The sequence below is a fragment of the Ochotona princeps genome, chromosome 3, assembly GCF_030435755.1.
Source record: "Ochotona princeps isolate mOchPri1 chromosome 3, mOchPri1.hap1, whole genome shotgun sequence".
Classification (NCBI taxonomy): domain Eukaryota; kingdom Metazoa; phylum Chordata; class Mammalia; order Lagomorpha; family Ochotonidae; genus Ochotona; species Ochotona princeps.
This window is the reverse complement of record NC_080834.1, coordinates 88,236,222-88,253,043: the sequence shown is the minus strand read 5'-3', so window position 1 is coordinate 88,253,043 and position 16,822 is coordinate 88,236,222. Positions and strand designations below refer to the sequence as shown.

The following is a 16,822-nucleotide window of genomic DNA, read 5'->3' as shown; positions in this document are numbered from 1 at the left end:
CCATCTTCAGGTCCCTTGTGGGCAGTAGGGCATCAGGAAATCTCATAGATCTGGACAGAGGACTTAGGCAGTAATGAAACCATGGGAGTCAGGTGCAGGTGAGTGTGCTGCAAACAGGTGCTGGCAGCAGATGTATGGGAATGTAAGGACTGCAGCCACAGCCAAGGGCTGCTGGTAAGGGAGCCAAGCCTCCCCCCTGAGCCCTGAAAACAGAGCCAGGACACAGAGAAGCAGGGCAAGGGACAGCCAACTGGGCTGTGAGGCCCCAGGTCATATCCTCCAACAGGCCTAGGAACTTGAGCCATGCAGGACTGTGGAGTGAGCGGTACTGTGCACAGAACTGGAATTGCAGGAGTGCTGCTGGACGCTCTGCCCAAAAGGCAAGTTCAGAGCCTACGGAAGAGGTCATTGATGGAGGTGGGGAAGCCTGTACTGCCATGACAAGCCAGGGTTAAGCAGGACACAAGCACTAGAATTTGTTGCTTGGTGGCATGGAGATGGCAGAGCGCTGAGTATGTGTGTCTGTTTTGGGTGGGGGGTCACCTGAAGCAAGGGAGGTGGTATCCTACAGGGAATGATGAAGAGACAGGTTGTCCTGGTCCTCCTCCCATCTCCATCCCCACCCCTACCCCTGACATGGAGCCCTTCTGTCAGTCTGTACTGATCTTCCTTCTGTCACTTCTGCTACCAACAATCACTTTCTCCAGGCCACCTATCAGCCCAGTAGCACCACGCTCCCTCCCCATATGTACCTGTGTGCAGTGCATGCTGGGGGATGCTCTGCTTCTGGATAGAGAGGAGGGAGCTTCTCTGTTGTCTGATGGGGTTTCAGAGTCCTCATAGCCCACAGACCCTACCCCAAAGCAACACACACACACACACACACACACAAACACCACCACTACCACCACCAAAGCAGGAATCCAACCACCCTGCTCAGGGCCGGGGGCAACAGGGAAAGAGGTGTGAGCTGTTTGTTGCAGTTGGCTATTGATTAATTCTTGGTTGGAACACAAATCCATGTGCTGATTCTTCCTCTTCCTGTACCCCCAGAGCTGCAGGGTAGATGGAGCTCAGGGTGCCACTGTGCCCGCCCCCTCATTACTCCCCTGCCTGGGAACCTGTGTGCCACATCTGGGCCCTCTGTCTTGCACCTGACTGCTGGGCTGCCCCTAAGGAGAACTTTCCTGTACATGTTCTGCTTGCTGCCTGCAGCCCAGGCCTCCCCCACCAGCAAAACATCCTCCTGGCTCTGCCTTTGTTCTTTCTGGCCTTCCTCAACAGAGGATTTATTCCCAGTTATCCTCAGGGTAGTGGCTTTCCTTGCAACCTGTGCAAGTCTATCCCACGCAGCATGAACATCCACAGTTCCCACTGTGTGCAAAGCCACCATTTGGTCCCTCTAGTTGTGTAGGCAGCCCATTCAAGGAAGGCTGAATCAGCAAGTCATCTCTCCAGACACCTTGCTGGCTTCTCAGCAGCAGACTCTGTGGAGGGCATGCCCCTGACCTTAACCTGCACAAAGCCTGCCAGGTCATCTGCTGCACACACACTCCGCCATGATCTCTCAGGAGCGACAGTTTCTTCCAATGCCTGCATTCCAGGCATGGGAGAAAAAATACATCCATGATTGACATGCTCCCCTGCCCTCCCCAGCCACCGTGGGATGCAGACCTGTGGATTCCAGCAGTGGCTCTGCGGCATGTGCTTGGTGAATGGCTGGGCTGGTGGGTGGTGCGGGGGTGTTTTTTAGAATCCAGCTGAGGCAGGTAGCCAAACATGGAAGATGCCTGGTCTAAGGAGGCAACCTGGACCTGAATGCCTCTGTCGCCCTGCCCTGCGTTTGACCTGTCTGGTGGGTTAGCTCAGGCAGGCTCCTGCTGCCCAGACCAGGCTGCTTGTAGAGTACCCAGGACTTCAGACCAAGGCTCTTCCCCACCCCCACCCCCACCAGACCCAGGGAGGAAGCCAGTGTCCTCAGACCCTGTTGGCCTGGCGGGAGGGGCGCTCCCAGGCCCAGCTCCAGCTGAGCAGCTCCGTGGATTCCTGCTTCTGACCTCTTCCCTCCCCCTCTCCTCCCTCTCAAAATTCCCCACCAGGCTGAAGCACTTAAAAAAAAATCCTCGCTGGGAAATAGCTTTGCTTGTAGAGGTCAGGAATGAGCAGTCCCACAGGAAATACCAATTCCTCATGTAGGGCAGCTATGCATGTGGCTGGGGGTCCAGGAGCTGGGGCTTGGAGGAGCCCACTGCCCCCTCTGATGCCTTCCCCAGGGGCGGGGGCATGACCCACACGCCCCCTCTCCCCTGCTCCCCTGTCCCTGATCTCCCAGTGGTTTCATTACCCTCTTGTAAAGTGTCTCACTTTGGTCGAAGGCTGAAGACAGCCCAGGGACTGAAACTGAAAGAAATATCCAGGATTTGAACAGGATGTTTGCTGGGATGGGGGAGGATATCTGCTCCCTCTCCCCTTCCCAACACTGCCCCTCCACCCCGCCGGGGCCTCAGCCATGCACATGCAGATTGATGGGACATTGCAAGATGGGGTCTGTTCCCCCTCTAAAGCTGGGGCCAGAGGTCAGCTCAGCATACCCCTGTCCACCCAGCTGAATGGGGACTTCTCTCTGCAGAAGGCAGGCAGGCAGTCGGCTCCTGTTCCCCAGTCTCAGGGTTCTCACTTTCTTAAAAACCCAACTCAGGGATGGGGGATGGGTGGGGGAAGAAAAAAAGAAAAAAAAAATCAAACATCCAAACCCTTTTGATGCAGTTTCTGCAGACTTCTTCTCCTAATCACGTTGGGAAGGGACTGGACTGCTGCCCCAGAGGGGGGCGGGGAGGGGGAGCTGGGTACCTCTAAGGTTGTAGGAAGTCGAGGGGGGAGGGAGGGCTACTGGGCAGCCAGCCTACCTCTGTTCAACACGGGACCTAAATGCCATGGAGGGAGGGCATTGTCCCGCCTCCCTGAGGTCCTCCCATGTGGTTTTGGTTGTACCAGCACGTGCCTCCAAAGGGGAGGGGCAGGGCCCTGGGCGGATCGAAAGACCTGTTAGGGATGAATGCCCGCTGTGATGCGCCCCCCCCCCCCAACACACACACACACACTGGGAGGCGCTAAGCTCTGCTTCCCAGTGCCAGTGGTTGGACTAGTAGGGGTGGGAGGACAGTGAGAGAAGGGGCTCCATGCAACAGGGCACACAAGGCTCTGGTCCCAGCCTCTTCTTCCTCCTATGATGACCACAGAGGCAACTTTGGGCAGAACATCTTGTTTGTGTGACTGAATGGGGGGAACCTGGTGATTGCTATCTTGACTGACCTGGCAGCCGACCCAGTCATCAGCTGTTCTCTATCTCCCTCAACCGTACCCTAAGGGAAATCCCCACCTCCCCCCCCCCCCACTAAGGGGACCCTGGGAGGAGGGCAGCTAGTGCCAGGGTGAAAGAACTGCATGACTGAGTCCCAGAGCCCAGGTTCCTGGGTGCACCTGCTTGACTCCTTTCCTCAGCCAGGCCAGAAGAGATGTTATAGGGGACCAAGAAGGCCCATGCTGGGGGCTTGCAGGAGGAGTGTCCACAGTGAGGGGAGGAGCCCTCAGCTGTCCTTCACTCATGCTGTCTTCAGTTTAGGCACACACACCTTGAGAAGGCTTCATTCCAGGGGACCTGGACACAGTCACCCTTTTCCTCCCAGGACAGTGTCCCTCAGGCCAGCGCCCTGCTGGACCAGGTTTCTGCCCTTCCCTGCCTCCTACCTCTTTGCCCATAAAGATCCTTTCCCAGAGGCCTGCCCAGAACCACTGCCCCATCCACCTTCCCCTGGCCCTAATGCAGGAGTGTGCACATGTACGTAGCTCCACTTTTGGTGAAAGCCTGGGTCCAGGCTTCGATTGTATATGTGCTGCCAAAGTGAGCACATGAACTTGGGTTGCATCTGGTGCTGATAACCTGGAGCTTTCCATGATGGCTCCAGCAGGGGACTCTCTGAGTGGAGGAGGAGATGGGGTTCATGAAGGAGAAATGGTTGGGGTAGGGGAAGAAATACCTGGGGATGCCAGGCTGATGTGACACTCACCTGAGTAGAGCAGGTGACCAGGCAAATGGTGAGAGCAGGCTCATTCATCACCCCTTTTCTCCCCACCAGGTTCACTGTGCTCTGTCTCCATTGAGAAGGCACTGCCAGAAGACAGAGGCCTGTACAAATGTGTGGCCAAGAATGCTGCAGGCCAGGCGGAGTGTTCCTGCCAGGTCACCGTGGACGGTAGGTCTCACCCCTTGTCACACGCACACAAGCATGCTTACATGTTTCTCAGCCCTCCCTGCCCTCAGCCCCGAACAAGGCCACCCCTACCTGAAGACAGGCATTCGGGGGGTGTCAGGTCACAGCGAGGCAGGCACAAGAGCATCAGCAGCTCCACCCGATGGGCCCACATCGTCCTGCACTCCTGGGCCAGGAGGAAAGGCCACTGGCCCTCCACACCCAGAGCCTGCAGAGCCAGGCAGCAAGGGGGCAAGGGGCAGCAGGCGGGAGAGAAGACACACCCACAGGAAAGTGACTTCAAAACATTTCCCAGGCAGTCACAACCAGTGTGGGCACTGGCAGATCAGGCCCAGGCAGCACAGATCTGTGTCCTGTGAAGAAGAGGGGAGCAGAGTGGGGGCCCAGGCAAGGTGAGTTGGGGGTGTCTGGGGGCAGGAGAGGAAACAGCCCCACTGCAGCCTGGGAGGGAGGGGAGGTGTCGGTGGAGAAAGCTCAGGACCATCTAGCCTAATGGAGTTCCCTTGCCAGAGGGGCAGGGGTTTGTACTTGACCTTAAAAACCACACAAGTGTATCTGTGGCTCTCTCCTTGTGAGGCATGCAGATTAAGGACCCAGGAGCAGAAGAATCCGGGGTCATTTGGAAAGAGCAAGCATTCCCTTTCCTGGCCCACTCTGGGCTAAACCAGGGCCTGAGCCCCATCCCAGGATGCACGAGTCAATGCCCTCTCTCTCTCTCTCTCTCTCTGTATTTTGGTACTTGCCTGGAAATGTCTAAAAAGGTAGTTTTGCAAAACACATTTCTCACCCTTGAAATGCCTGGTTAATAACCATGCACGACATGTCAAAGCCCAGTGTCCAAATAAGGCGTCTCAGAGGGCAGCCTTGCTGCTCAGGCTCCACAGGGTGATTGCCTGAGTTCTCCAGGTTCTGGGCTGGCTTTTATTGCCGTTGCACAGGAGACGCCGTCTTTGTTCTCCTTCTGGATTTTATCATCGGATTTCCTGATCACAAAGCTGAGGTCCACTGGGCATAAGGGCAGGGGAAGGAGGGGGTGAGTCTTTGGAAACAACAACACACACACACACACACACACTCATAATGACAATTCATGTTAAGTGACTATAGCCAACAGTCAAGCTGAGATGGCCCAGTGTCTGCTCTGTCTCCTGTGAGATATGTGAATGTGCTTGTCCCAGGGCTGTGAGACTGCCAGTTCAGAGGTGAAGGTCATCTCCAGGCTGGGCTTGGGGTAATGTGCTGAGTGGGGTTCTGGGTACAAAGGGGCAGCTGCTGCTGTGGCTTGCTCCAGTGTTGGAGTCTCTCCTCACCTTGGCCATCCAGGATTCTACTCCTTTTTATATTGGTGCTGTCTGAAAACAGACTAGCATTCCTGGGAACTTGACCCCAGGGAGCCTATTTCCGACAGCCCCGCTGTTCCTTGGGGACTCCTGCTGATTCCCACCAATCTGCAAGGAAGCTTGGCTGTACTGGGGCAGACCTGCTGTTGCAGCCTTTGGCCCCTTTAGGTCTCATGGCCATGGCAGCCAGGCCAGATTCATTCTGCTTATCTGAGAAGTGTCAGCACCTTTGCCAGATTTGTTTGCAAAGTGAAAGTTCTCTTTTCTCCTCTCAGAAACACTTCTGAGAGGCTCCCAGGGCCCTGTCTGCAGGGAGCTGGAGGAGTCTGCTACTCTCCTCCTGTCTTGATCTCTCCAAATCCCTGAAGGGCAGGGTGTGGCCCCTGACTGGAAGTCAGTTGCTGGCTCTTTTGGAAAAAGAGCTAGAAACCTTGGTGGGAGGGAAGCCAGCTGAGATATCAGGACTGGCTCTGGGTTAGCTGGGTAGGGTTGGATTTCCAGAGAAGAGAAGGGCAGCCTCTGCCTCCCCACTCCCTCCCAAGGTTGGCTGTGAGATGCTCCTGCATCTTGTTTGTGCCTGGCCTCTTGCCACATTGGGCTTTGTTTTTCTATCTGGAGCCACAGCCTGTTTTTCTATCAGGCCAGCCACAAAGGACTTGAGTTTCCTACCAGCCCCTAGCACCTGGCTGCCTCCTTTTGGCTGGTGCTCCTGCCTGACCCTTACCCCCGCAACACTCCAGGCATAACATTCTTGGACATCAGTGGGTCCCAGCATTCTTTAGAAATCAGAGGCAAAGCCCAGTGTATGTGCACGGGTTGAGGCACCTTTACAAAGAGGGGGAGAGAGGGAGAAAGAGCCATAATTACTCAGCAGTCTCATGAATCAAAGTGCAACGAAGATGCACCTGTCTTAGGACATAATCCACACCCTAGCTATTGTGTGGGCTCCTCCCATCTCGTTTCACCTCCAGATGCCAGCCCTGGGGGTGGGACTCATCCTATATCTCTCCCAGGGGGGCAATGAGGTACCTCTCCACTGGGTGTGCCTGAGGACCCCAGCTGATGCTGGCCTCTCCCTTCTCGACTGAGGGAGCAGCTCTTTCCCCTGAAAGTCACCCATGGTCACTCAGCCTGTGCCCACACCATTCAGGCCATGCATCTGCAGCCAGCATGGTACTAAGTGTAGAGACTTCATGCAAATGAGTCCCGCGGGGCTGTGGCTATTCCATGCTGACCAGAAAGCACTCGCCCCTTAGAGTGAAGAGGAGGAAGACGTCCTTGATCATACAAGCAAGTCTGGCTATTCCAATCATGACACTTGAGGCTTTTTCTAAGAAAAGGCATAACTTGTGCCCTTCCCTCCAAACTCAGCAGAGGAAGAATGGTAGTTGTGTTACACAGAGGAGAGCAGAAGTTTCTAAAGGGTAAGGACTTGCCACAGAACCCAGAGAAACACTGAATCTTCAGTGCCAGCAAGGCCAGAACGGCCCACAGTTCTGCCCCCTCCATTTGGCACTTGTACCCTGTGCTGCTGTGGACAGGGTGTCCTCTGTGAGCAAGCCTAGGCTCAGCAGGGGTTGGTAGCCTCCGCAGGTCACAGGATTTATAATAGGGCCAGCGTAGGAACCACACCCTACGTGAGGAATTACAACATGAATCACCTGGCAAGACTCAGGTGTGCCAGATTCCAAGCCCACACCTTCCTGCAACCTGGTACAACCTTCCCAAGGCTGGGCCCCATGCCCAGGAGAGTCCTTCTAGGCATCCATCAAACTCTCCCCTTTCCTCTAACTCAACCCCAAAGGAAACGTGAGGGAACAGAGTCCTCCTTGGGCCAGAATCCCAAAACAGGCATTCAGAGGCACCTGGGTCGCCCTCACTGCCCATCCAGCACTGCCCTACTTAGACCTCCGCTCCCAGCTCCACTGGCCAAGTGACCCAGCCTTTGCCACCCAAGAGATGGGGCTTCCTGACCAGGGAGGGCCATACGTATGTATGTAGGAGAGGGACCCAGCGGCCACCCATGCCATCATTCATTCATTTATTTCTTCATTCATTCAATATATGCACACCCCAGTCTTAGCCAGGTGCTGTTGTAGGAATGGGCTGGTGTTGAAAACAATGATCAACAGGAGAAAAACCTCTGCTCTCAAGCCCTGGAGAGGTAATGGTGCAGATGACAGACATATCAGGGTCTCCAGTAATCTCACCTGAGGAGTGAGGGGGCCCCAGGGTAGTGAGACAGGGAATGCTGTGATTGCTGAGGCCTCTGGAGTAAAGCCTATTTGAGCTGAAACCTAAAGGAATAAAGGAAGAGATGGCAGTGAGTGCACATGTCTGAGCTGACATCCAAGAGCGTGAATGTAGCCCGGCTGGTGGGGCAATGAGCCAGGGTGCAGATGAAGTCAAGGGCTGCAAGACCATACATATTCAAGGTGTGGTGGGACCACTGTCGATACTTGGATAGGCTCCCTTGGGTGTATGTGATGACCAGACCTGGGGATGGGTAAAGGAAGAGTGGAGACCAGTGGGAACCATTACTGTGGCAGCCCAGGCAAGGGTCAAGGCAGAATGGACACGACAGGAAGTGGTAAGATTGGTGTTGTGTTCTGGTGGAGAGCTGATAGGACTGGATGATGAGTTGGCTGTGGGGAGAGAGAACAGGAAGTGAGAGGGGATGCTTGGTCTTTGTAGGGGTTGAAGATCAGTAGAAGCACTATCCCCTGAAACCAGAAGGCAAGAGTTGAGCGAATTCTCTGTGGGTGCACAGCTTAAGGTGCTCATAGTGGGCCTGGATACATAGGCAAGAGCCTGGACCTGAGAAGGCAGGTCACAGCTGACAGCAGGAAATGGTGAGCCACCCACATGTTAGAGGAATAGAGCGAGGTCCCTGGTGGATGTGGAAGGAGGTGGCATGAAGGAAGGATGCAGAGTCCAATGTTGAGAGGGAGGAGCAGGACAGGGATCTGCGAAGGACCCTGGGAAGGATTCCAGGGGGTTAGGGGAGAATGGTAAGAATTTCAAGAAGATAAGAATCAAGGGGGGCTCGGCGGCGTGGCCTAGTGGCTAAGGTCCTCGCCTTGATCCCATATGGCTGCTGGTTCTAATCCCGGCAGCTCCACTTCCTCTCTGTCTCTCCTCCTCTCAGTGTATCTGACTTTGTAATAAAAATAAAATAAATCTTTAAAAAAAAAAAAAAGAATCAAGGGCGATGTGTCAGAGGCTACAGCAAGTCACACCTGGGCATTGGCTACAGGATTTGGCATCAGGAGGTCACTGCTGACCCTGACACTATGGTTTTGGGAGCAATGTTGGTACCAGCTGAGGACCAGTTAAGCACATTGAGATTGAGTCACCTGCTCAGGGTCTCCCTCTAATCAGCTGGGAGGGAATCTGCCCAGGCTGAGACTCCAGACCCCTGGAAGCCACTGCCATCACCACTGTCGCCACCAGCAACTCTGGCAGTCCCTGACTGAATGTCACCCATCTCTCTTTCATGGCCTGATACCCAGGACAGTGCATGTGGCCCATCCTGGTGCCGTGTTCCTAAGCTCATGCTCACTTTCAGCCATCATGGGCAGCTGATGAGTGGTAGGTTGAATGGAACTCCTGTCTGTGCAGATGGTGTGGTTCAACCTACCACAACATTAAATATAGCCCTGAGCCAAGTGTGTGCCCCAAGCGAGTGCCCAGCAAGTGTCAGCTACTGTTGTGCAGCTCACCCCCTCTTTCCCCTGAGGTTTCATGATCTCAGGCTTCCTCGTGAGGAAGAACAAGCTCTGAAAAGTCAAGGAACCCTGGCCAAGGACTCATAGCCACACAGCAGCAGTGCCAGATGGGAGCTCAAGTTTCTGATGAGAAGTCTGTGTTATCAGGCCAGCAGAGAGACAGAGACAGAGAGGGAGAGAGAGAGAGAGAGAGAGAGAGAGAGAGAGGAAGGGGCGGCAAGGATGACTGGGCTGTCTGAGGAAGAGGCTAGAGCCTAGCCCATCTCCCTGGCCCCCTCCTGGGGAGTCCCAGAAGCTTCCCAAAACCTCCCCAGGGTCCAAGCTCCAGGAACCAACCTCTTGGGGGAGACAGAGGAGAAGAATGCTGCCCCAAGGCGAGGCGTGCTCTAAGTTCAAGAGTAGAGAGGGGTGAGGCACCATCCATATAAGGACATGTTCTCTCTCAGCTGAGGCCCCCCCACATCCCCACACCTCTGTCCATTTCCCTCCCCCACACCTCTTTGGGGGGCATAACCAGGTCAGCCAGAGACTCCAGCCCCTGCTCCGGGCAGGGAGTAAGGGGGGTTGTGTGCTCAGATCTAGAAATGGAGTTCCATTTCATCACAAAATGATTAAAATAGACAGAAAATACAAGCTGCTCTTAAATTTTATTACTATTATTTTTATCCCCCTGGGCAGCCATGTAAGCACAAGGCTGGTTTTGATTAGCACACGGTCCTTCCAGGCCATTCTTCCCTCTGGTTCTCACAGCAGCTCACATTGCTAGCCAGACCTCACAGTGGTTGCATGCATAAGAAACAACCCCCACCGCCACCTTCCTGTTGCAGGCACAGGAGTGGGAGAGACCAGGGCCACCCTCCCTGGGGCTCCAGCCACTTTCCTGCTGGCCTACATGGAAAAGCTAAGACACAGGAGGTAGTGACTACAAGTTTGTGTACCCCCATACCCACCCACCAGCCTCATACCCTAGTGCCACTGTAGGAGTCTTTCTGGAAGTGGAGAAGCCCCCAATGGGCTTCCACTCAATGGATGCTTGAGTTGTCACCTTGGGCCTCAGGGCATAATGGTGTTGAGAAAGTCAGATCCATGTTTGTGGCCCTGACATGGACATGGACTGAGACCCAGGACAACGCCTATGATATGCCCAAGTTCCCCAGGTTGCCTAAAGCAATCCCAAGTTAGTGCTCACCTCTGCCAGACCCCAGCACAGCCCTGTGGGGAGAGAAAAAAAATCCCCTCCCTTCACTGCCTTTCTCTCAAGAATCCAGGAAAACTGGGTTCTCAGCTTCTGCTAGCCTGGGCCTCAGTATACCTCTGAATTTCAAAAAGCAGAACAGCCTGCTTCTCCCAACACTCTCCTGGTATGCCTTGGCACTCAGTGGGAGATAGAGAGCTGGAGCAGGCAGACCTGTGTGCCCTCCTTCTAGAATAGACCCCAACCAACACATTTCTGCCAATCCCTTTCTGGAAATTGTCCTTAGTGTCTGTCACAAGTGCTAGCATTGAAGGAAGGAAAGAAAAGGAAAGATTTAGTCTGGGACAAGGAAGATTTAGTCTGGCCCTGTGCCCCTGGTACAAGGCACCCTGACTCCCTGAATGCCAAATGCCAGGCTCTCCTGGCTCTTGGAGACCCCCTCCAATGTATCCCCCAAACCCGTGTTTACATTTGTGCATGCGCACACACACACCAACCTGGAGGAGAGACTCCCGCTGGCCATGTGTTAGAGCCATTTGTGCACCTCCTGGACGATCTTGCTGCCCAGATCCCAACCCAAGCCAGTTAAACCACGGTCAAGGGTGCTAGTGAGATACCTGGGTACAGGTACTTCTAATGCAGTCAAGGCTAAGAAGCACTGGGCTGATGGGTAGGTACAGAGAGCTTGCCTGTGACTGAGGTTGACCGTGGTCCCCCTCCATGTCCAAATGGCAGCTCTAGAGGTAGGGATCCCAGCACACATACCCCAACTCAGCCTCTGGGGCGCCTTTGCTCCTGCCAAGATGGAAGTTAGGAAATCAGCAGGCACCCCAGGGCTGCTTGAAAGTGTCTCACAGCTTTATGCCTCCCCCCCAAACCCTGTCAGCACTGCTGGGCCTACTGAAAGACCCTTGTCATTGTTGCTATGAGGGCACATCTAGGGTGGGGACACCGTCTTACTGCTGATCCTGCTCAGGACCTACTTAATGGAGACTGGGTAGGCATTGAGTGAGCAAGGAGGCCCGGCTCATGTTTAGGCCTTAGTCAAGGACTTCCCACAAGCAGAGCAAGGAAGGGACCCACATGCCATGTGAAAGGAGAAACACTTGTGGACGCCCCTGACCCCTCCACTCTGGGCTCTCTGGACCCAGGAGCCTCTCCTAGTCCCAGGAGCCCAGGCCAGGCAAGATCAACCAGGGCTGCCCTATAGTGGCAGCTGCACAGCAAAGAAGCCCAGGCCTCTCTAGCCAAGCCACAGGAATGTGGCCAAAGCCTTGGCTGGAAAGTCCCACTGCCCCCTCCTTCCCTGTGAGCTTCCTCTCCTGGGGGGTGGGGATGGGGGGCACAGGAAAAGGATGGACAGTGAGGAGTGTAAGGGGGTGATTTCCCCAACTCTGAAAACCCCAGAAGTGTTTTCAGTGGGGGAGTGACAGCCACTGAGCCTGCCCCTTTGCTGAATTTCTGGGTAGAGGAGGGGAGATTTCTTACAAGTCCTCAGGGAAGTCAGCTAGGGGCCCAGTGAGGGCTTTTGCCACCCAAGCAGGACTGTTGAGTGACTGTTCCTTGCTGCCCAGCCAGGGACAGTATCCCATAGTGCCATGCATGTGGCATTAATGTGGAGCAGGGCATGCACCTGCCCAATGTGGTGCAGGTAAGAGAATGTTTTAGGGGTTTGCAGAGTTTCCCTGGGTCTCCTTTGCTTAGGGGTGAGGAATGGGGTGGTGGCAGGAATCTCCAAAATGAGTGAGGAATGAGGCCTGGGAGGCCCTGAGACATCAAAAGTGGTAAGCCCTCCAGCTCAGCACCCAAGGCAGGTCTGCAGTCCCTCTGTCCACAGCAGGATAGTCCTCATTCTAGGCAGAGTGAATTTTGTGGGGAGAATCCAGGTCATGTGCCCCAGTGGAGAAGCATGTGCAGAGACAGGCAGAGGGAGACAGTTCTGCCCGGGACACTGCTGTGGGGGAGCTTCCTGGGAGAGCCTACCCATCCATCTTGCTGGGCGCCTGTACTCTCTCCACCTGATTTATCAGGCCCGGCATAGCAGGCACTCCTTCTTTGGTGCTTTCCTGGGGGAAGGTGGCCATGGCCTGATGCAGGCACCACAAGGGGGTGAGGTGGTAGGGTTGGAAGGCTGGGCAGAGGGAAGGGGCCCATAACCATGATTGTGGGGAGGGGAATTTTGCATGGACACCTCTGAGCTAACGTCCCTGTCACCTGTTTTGTTCCAGATGCCCCGGCCGGCGAGAATGCCAAGGCCCCGGAGATGAAATCCCGGAGGCCCAAGAGCTCCCTTCCCCCCGTGCTAGGAACAGAGAGTGAGTATGTGCTTCATTCCTCTTCACCTCACAGCAGCAGGGCCAGGCCGCCCCAGAGCCCAGCCCCTGAACACCTGTTCACTTCTCATCTGCACTCTGCAAGAGCTTCCATAGGCACTGCCAGGAAAAGCTTACAGTCCTTGAAGATTTATTTCTTTGAAAGTCAGAGCTAGAAAAAACAGAAATCTTCCATCCACTGGTTCACTCCCTCAAATGGCTGAATTGACCAGGACTGGGCCAGGTTGAAGCCAGGAGTGGATACAGGGAGCCAAGGACTTGGATCATCTCTGGTGCCCTCCCAGGCACATTAGCAGGGAGCTGGATAGGAAGGGATGCTGGCACTCCTGTCCCATGGGGGAGCTTTCTAAGCTGTGGCTCTGATCCTTTTTTGCTCTAGTTTGAGATATCCAGAGGTTCCAGTGCCTACAAAAGCCCGTACAAATGACCCCTCTCACACATTTGTGTGCTGGGCATCCCTGTCACATAGGTGCACACAGTATGCCACAGGTGGTTTGGCTGCCACCCCTCTCTCCTTGCTCTGCCCCCAACTTCTTTACTCAGCTACCTGATACTCAAGCCACACAGTGCATGGGCCTTCCCCCAAATTCCTTCTAATGTGCCTTAGCCATGGTACCTGCCTCTAAGAGTCACCTTGTTGGCAAGATCCCACTGAAAATCCACCCAGTTTCAAGTAACCATTCTCTCCCAGGAGCTCCTGAAACAGCATGTCCTGCTTCATGGACTGTCCCTTCCCCCAGGTCAGGGCATGTGTGCCTCACCCTCCTGCCTTCACCATAGATTCCCTAAAGGGCCTGGATTCACTGAAACACCTGACATGGTGTGAATGGCCAGTGGCTGCCTCTCTCTTTGTGGATGTCCCCTTCCCCATCCAGCAGTCACCTGTACCTGTGGCAAGGAGATCATAAGAGCTTAGAAAAACAGGAGGAAAGATGAACTTTGAGGTCAGAGACAGTGTTTCAACTCATTGTGTTAACATGCTCATCTTCATACCAAATATAATTTGCATACTTACAGTGTAGCATATATTGCACGAGTGTGTGTGTGTGTGTGTGTGTGTATTATGGAAGAAAGGACCTAGAATGGATCCTCAGCAGCTGTAATGCAGCCATATCTCCCACATGCACACCTGTTTTTGTTCAGGTAAATTTTCCCTGAAGGCTTAGGTTTTCAGGAAAGTGTAGTTGTGTGGGCCTCTCCAGCGCCCTCTGTTGTAAAGCAGGCAACAGGCAGTTACTTCCTGGGGGCCATCTGAGGACCAGAATGGAGCCTGATAAGTTCAAAGGCAGCTTCTCTGTCTAGTATGTGGCAGTGTGTGGTGGCTTTGTACTGTTTCTTTCTTTCTGCTCTTTTAAAGCAACCTACTTCTCTTCCTAGTGATGTATGTGCAGGGGTTGCCTGCACGTATGTCAACCAGGCCAGCAGAGAGATACTTGGCTTTTAGCCTGTGGTGGCAGCCTGGCCAACATACCCATTCCTTGTGATGGCTAACCCACCTGAGCAGTCCTAGATGTCCACTCAGGGGACACTGATCAAATTGTCGGAAAGCATCTAGGTAGCTATGAAAGAAGTCTAGTGAGAGCAGGCTCCCAGTCTCTCTGAGCAAAACCATGAGGGTGGAGAAACAGGATCAGAGCAGACACAAGTTGGAAACCCTAAATAGACTCCATCCCAAGAGCAGGAGGCATGGAAAATCCTGATCCAGTTGCCATGCTTAGACTCTGGCGCTGTGACTCCCCACCCCAGCTGCTGTGAGATCCATGGGGGAGTGCTGAGCCCATGCAGCCCAGCTAATTCACTCCCTCAGAGCCTTGCGGTAGGAGCCAGGCCTCTGCCTTTGGTTACATCCCAGGTGATGCCAGTGCTGGTCAAGACGGAAACCCAGCTGTGATGGGGGGTGCCCATGCTGTCGGTCTTGGTCAGCAGAAGTGGGGGCAGAAGGGGAGCACGGGAGACTGCTCCTGACCACATCCTCGGAGAGCAGAGCACATGGTGGTATGGAAGCTGGAAGGCGAGTATGCGTGTATGGGAGGCTAGGTCAGCGTTAATCAGGAGATGAGCAGGGCTAGTGTACATGTACACACACACACACAGAACCAGCTTCTGGAGGCCATGCTCAGCTACTGAGCAGGGATTCTGCTGTGCACAGAGAACTTCCGTGTTGGGCTTAGAAAATCACCCCCACACCCTAGCACAGGGATGTGTGTCTGCAGACACCATCCCTGGCCCTTCACATGCCTCTGCAGGCCCATACATCCAACCTCCAGACCCCCAAACCTATTAGCTCTGGGCACAGCCAATGTTAACAGACAGAACTGATTCCCCTCCACCGAGCTACACACCTGTACTCTCATCCTTCAGAAACCTCCCTGGGTGCCTGAGGGACACCTCAGGGAACTTTATTCCTGGAGTCTCCTGAGATGACTGCCCCGGGATGGGAAATGGAGGCAGTGACTTTGATGCCTGCATCACTGCCGTGCTATTCTCTCCCTTTTGAGGATAGTCGGTGTTGTTTACTAACTCCATAAATTATGTAAACCCATGCATGCCTTCTTAAATATTTTAAACAGAACAGAAATTCACGAAGTACCATATGAGCATCCTTCACCTCCAGTTCCACTCACTCCCTCTCAAATATACTCAGGGTCCCTCTTTTCAGGTATATACAGTTATATAAATCCCACCAGAAATGGGATTATGCCAACTGCAATAGGGCATCACCGGCCAGCCCTGCTCAGCTCTGACTGCGCCAGTGGTGGGCTGTGTGTGTGTGTGTGTGTGTATGCACGTGCATTTCTGCCCAGGGTCAGGAAGCTACTAATCTAAGGAGGAAATCCCTCTTTGCAAGTTTCTTGTCTAGCATACGTGGAAGCCTCCCCTGTCCCAGCTGGGACAGCTATCCTGCGGGCACGCTTGTGGAATATGGAAGAGAATAGCTCCAATCCGTGGGGCCTGAGAGCCCCACCCACCTCGGCCCAGCAGTACCAGGCAGCCTGAGGGGAAGGCCCAGGCCATGGAATGGGAGAGAAGTGACAGAAGTACAAGGGAACCTGCCAGGCACCCACCACTGATACACGAGGCAACTTGAACCATCACCCCAGGATAAGCTGGGAGCTTACACCAGCATTGTAAGGGTACCTGACCCCCATAAGCTGCTGGAACCACACCCGTGCAGCAGATGTAACCCCCAGATGTTTTGCATGAGTCCCCCCCATTTCCATCGAGTCTCACTGGGCTGTGAAATGATTGTTCCCATCCCGCAGGAGAGCGGAGCTGAGCCATAGAGAGGTAAACTGACCCTCCTCTCAGGGTGTCACAGAACCACTCAGGGTGATTCCAGTCCAAACATGTGTCTCTGCCACAACATGTGCCCCTCTCTGTAGTCCTGGGACTGTCCTTAGTCCCAATGGCATGAGGCTGGGCGCAGCTCCCCCTGGCCTGTAGCAGCAAGTTGGAGGAAGCAGGGGAAGGCAGGTAGGGCTGCTGGGAGGGAAAGGGCAGAGGCCAGTAGACTTCTCTGGATCATGAGACCAGTCAAACTATTGGGCTGTTATGTCTCAATGAGAATTTTTGAAAAACAACTATTTTGACAAAGATTTCCAATGTACAGAAAAATTGCAAGAATAGGACAAGGGGCTCTTGTATACTCTTGAACTCATCAGTTGTTTGCATTTTGGTCTGTTGTCATCTTCCATGCGTATGAGGGTACTTCATAAGGTTTGTTGAAAAAAATGGACTGAAGATACCCATTTATTCTGATTAAAAAAATATTGTGAAATCAACACTTAGTGTTTTTTTGGAATCCGTATTATCCATAAACTTGAAGATTCCCCTATTATTCTTTTATGTAGACAGATAGCAGTTTAAACCAAACTGAAGAACATCTAGCTGACTGGATTTTCCTGCTCCTAAGAACATGACCATCATGGAATTATGAGGTTGGAATTTGGCATTG

The 16,822-nt window shown here is 53.8% G+C and overlaps 1 protein-coding gene across 3 annotated transcripts in view; it reads left to right on the top strand.

Moving 5' to 3' along the window:
• MYLK (myosin light chain kinase) overlaps positions 1-16,822 on the top strand; it is a 171,876-nt gene that overhangs the window by 99,462 nt on the left and 55,592 nt on the right. For all 3 annotated transcript variants that reach the window (XM_058661988.1, XM_058661987.1, XM_058661986.1), the window contains 2 exons: positions 4,137-4,253; positions 12,763-12,849. In XM_058661988.1, the coding sequence (XP_058517971.1) occupies positions 4,137-4,253; positions 12,763-12,849 (204 nt within the window). The remainder of the gene's footprint in view (positions 1-4,136; positions 4,254-12,762; positions 12,850-16,822) is intronic.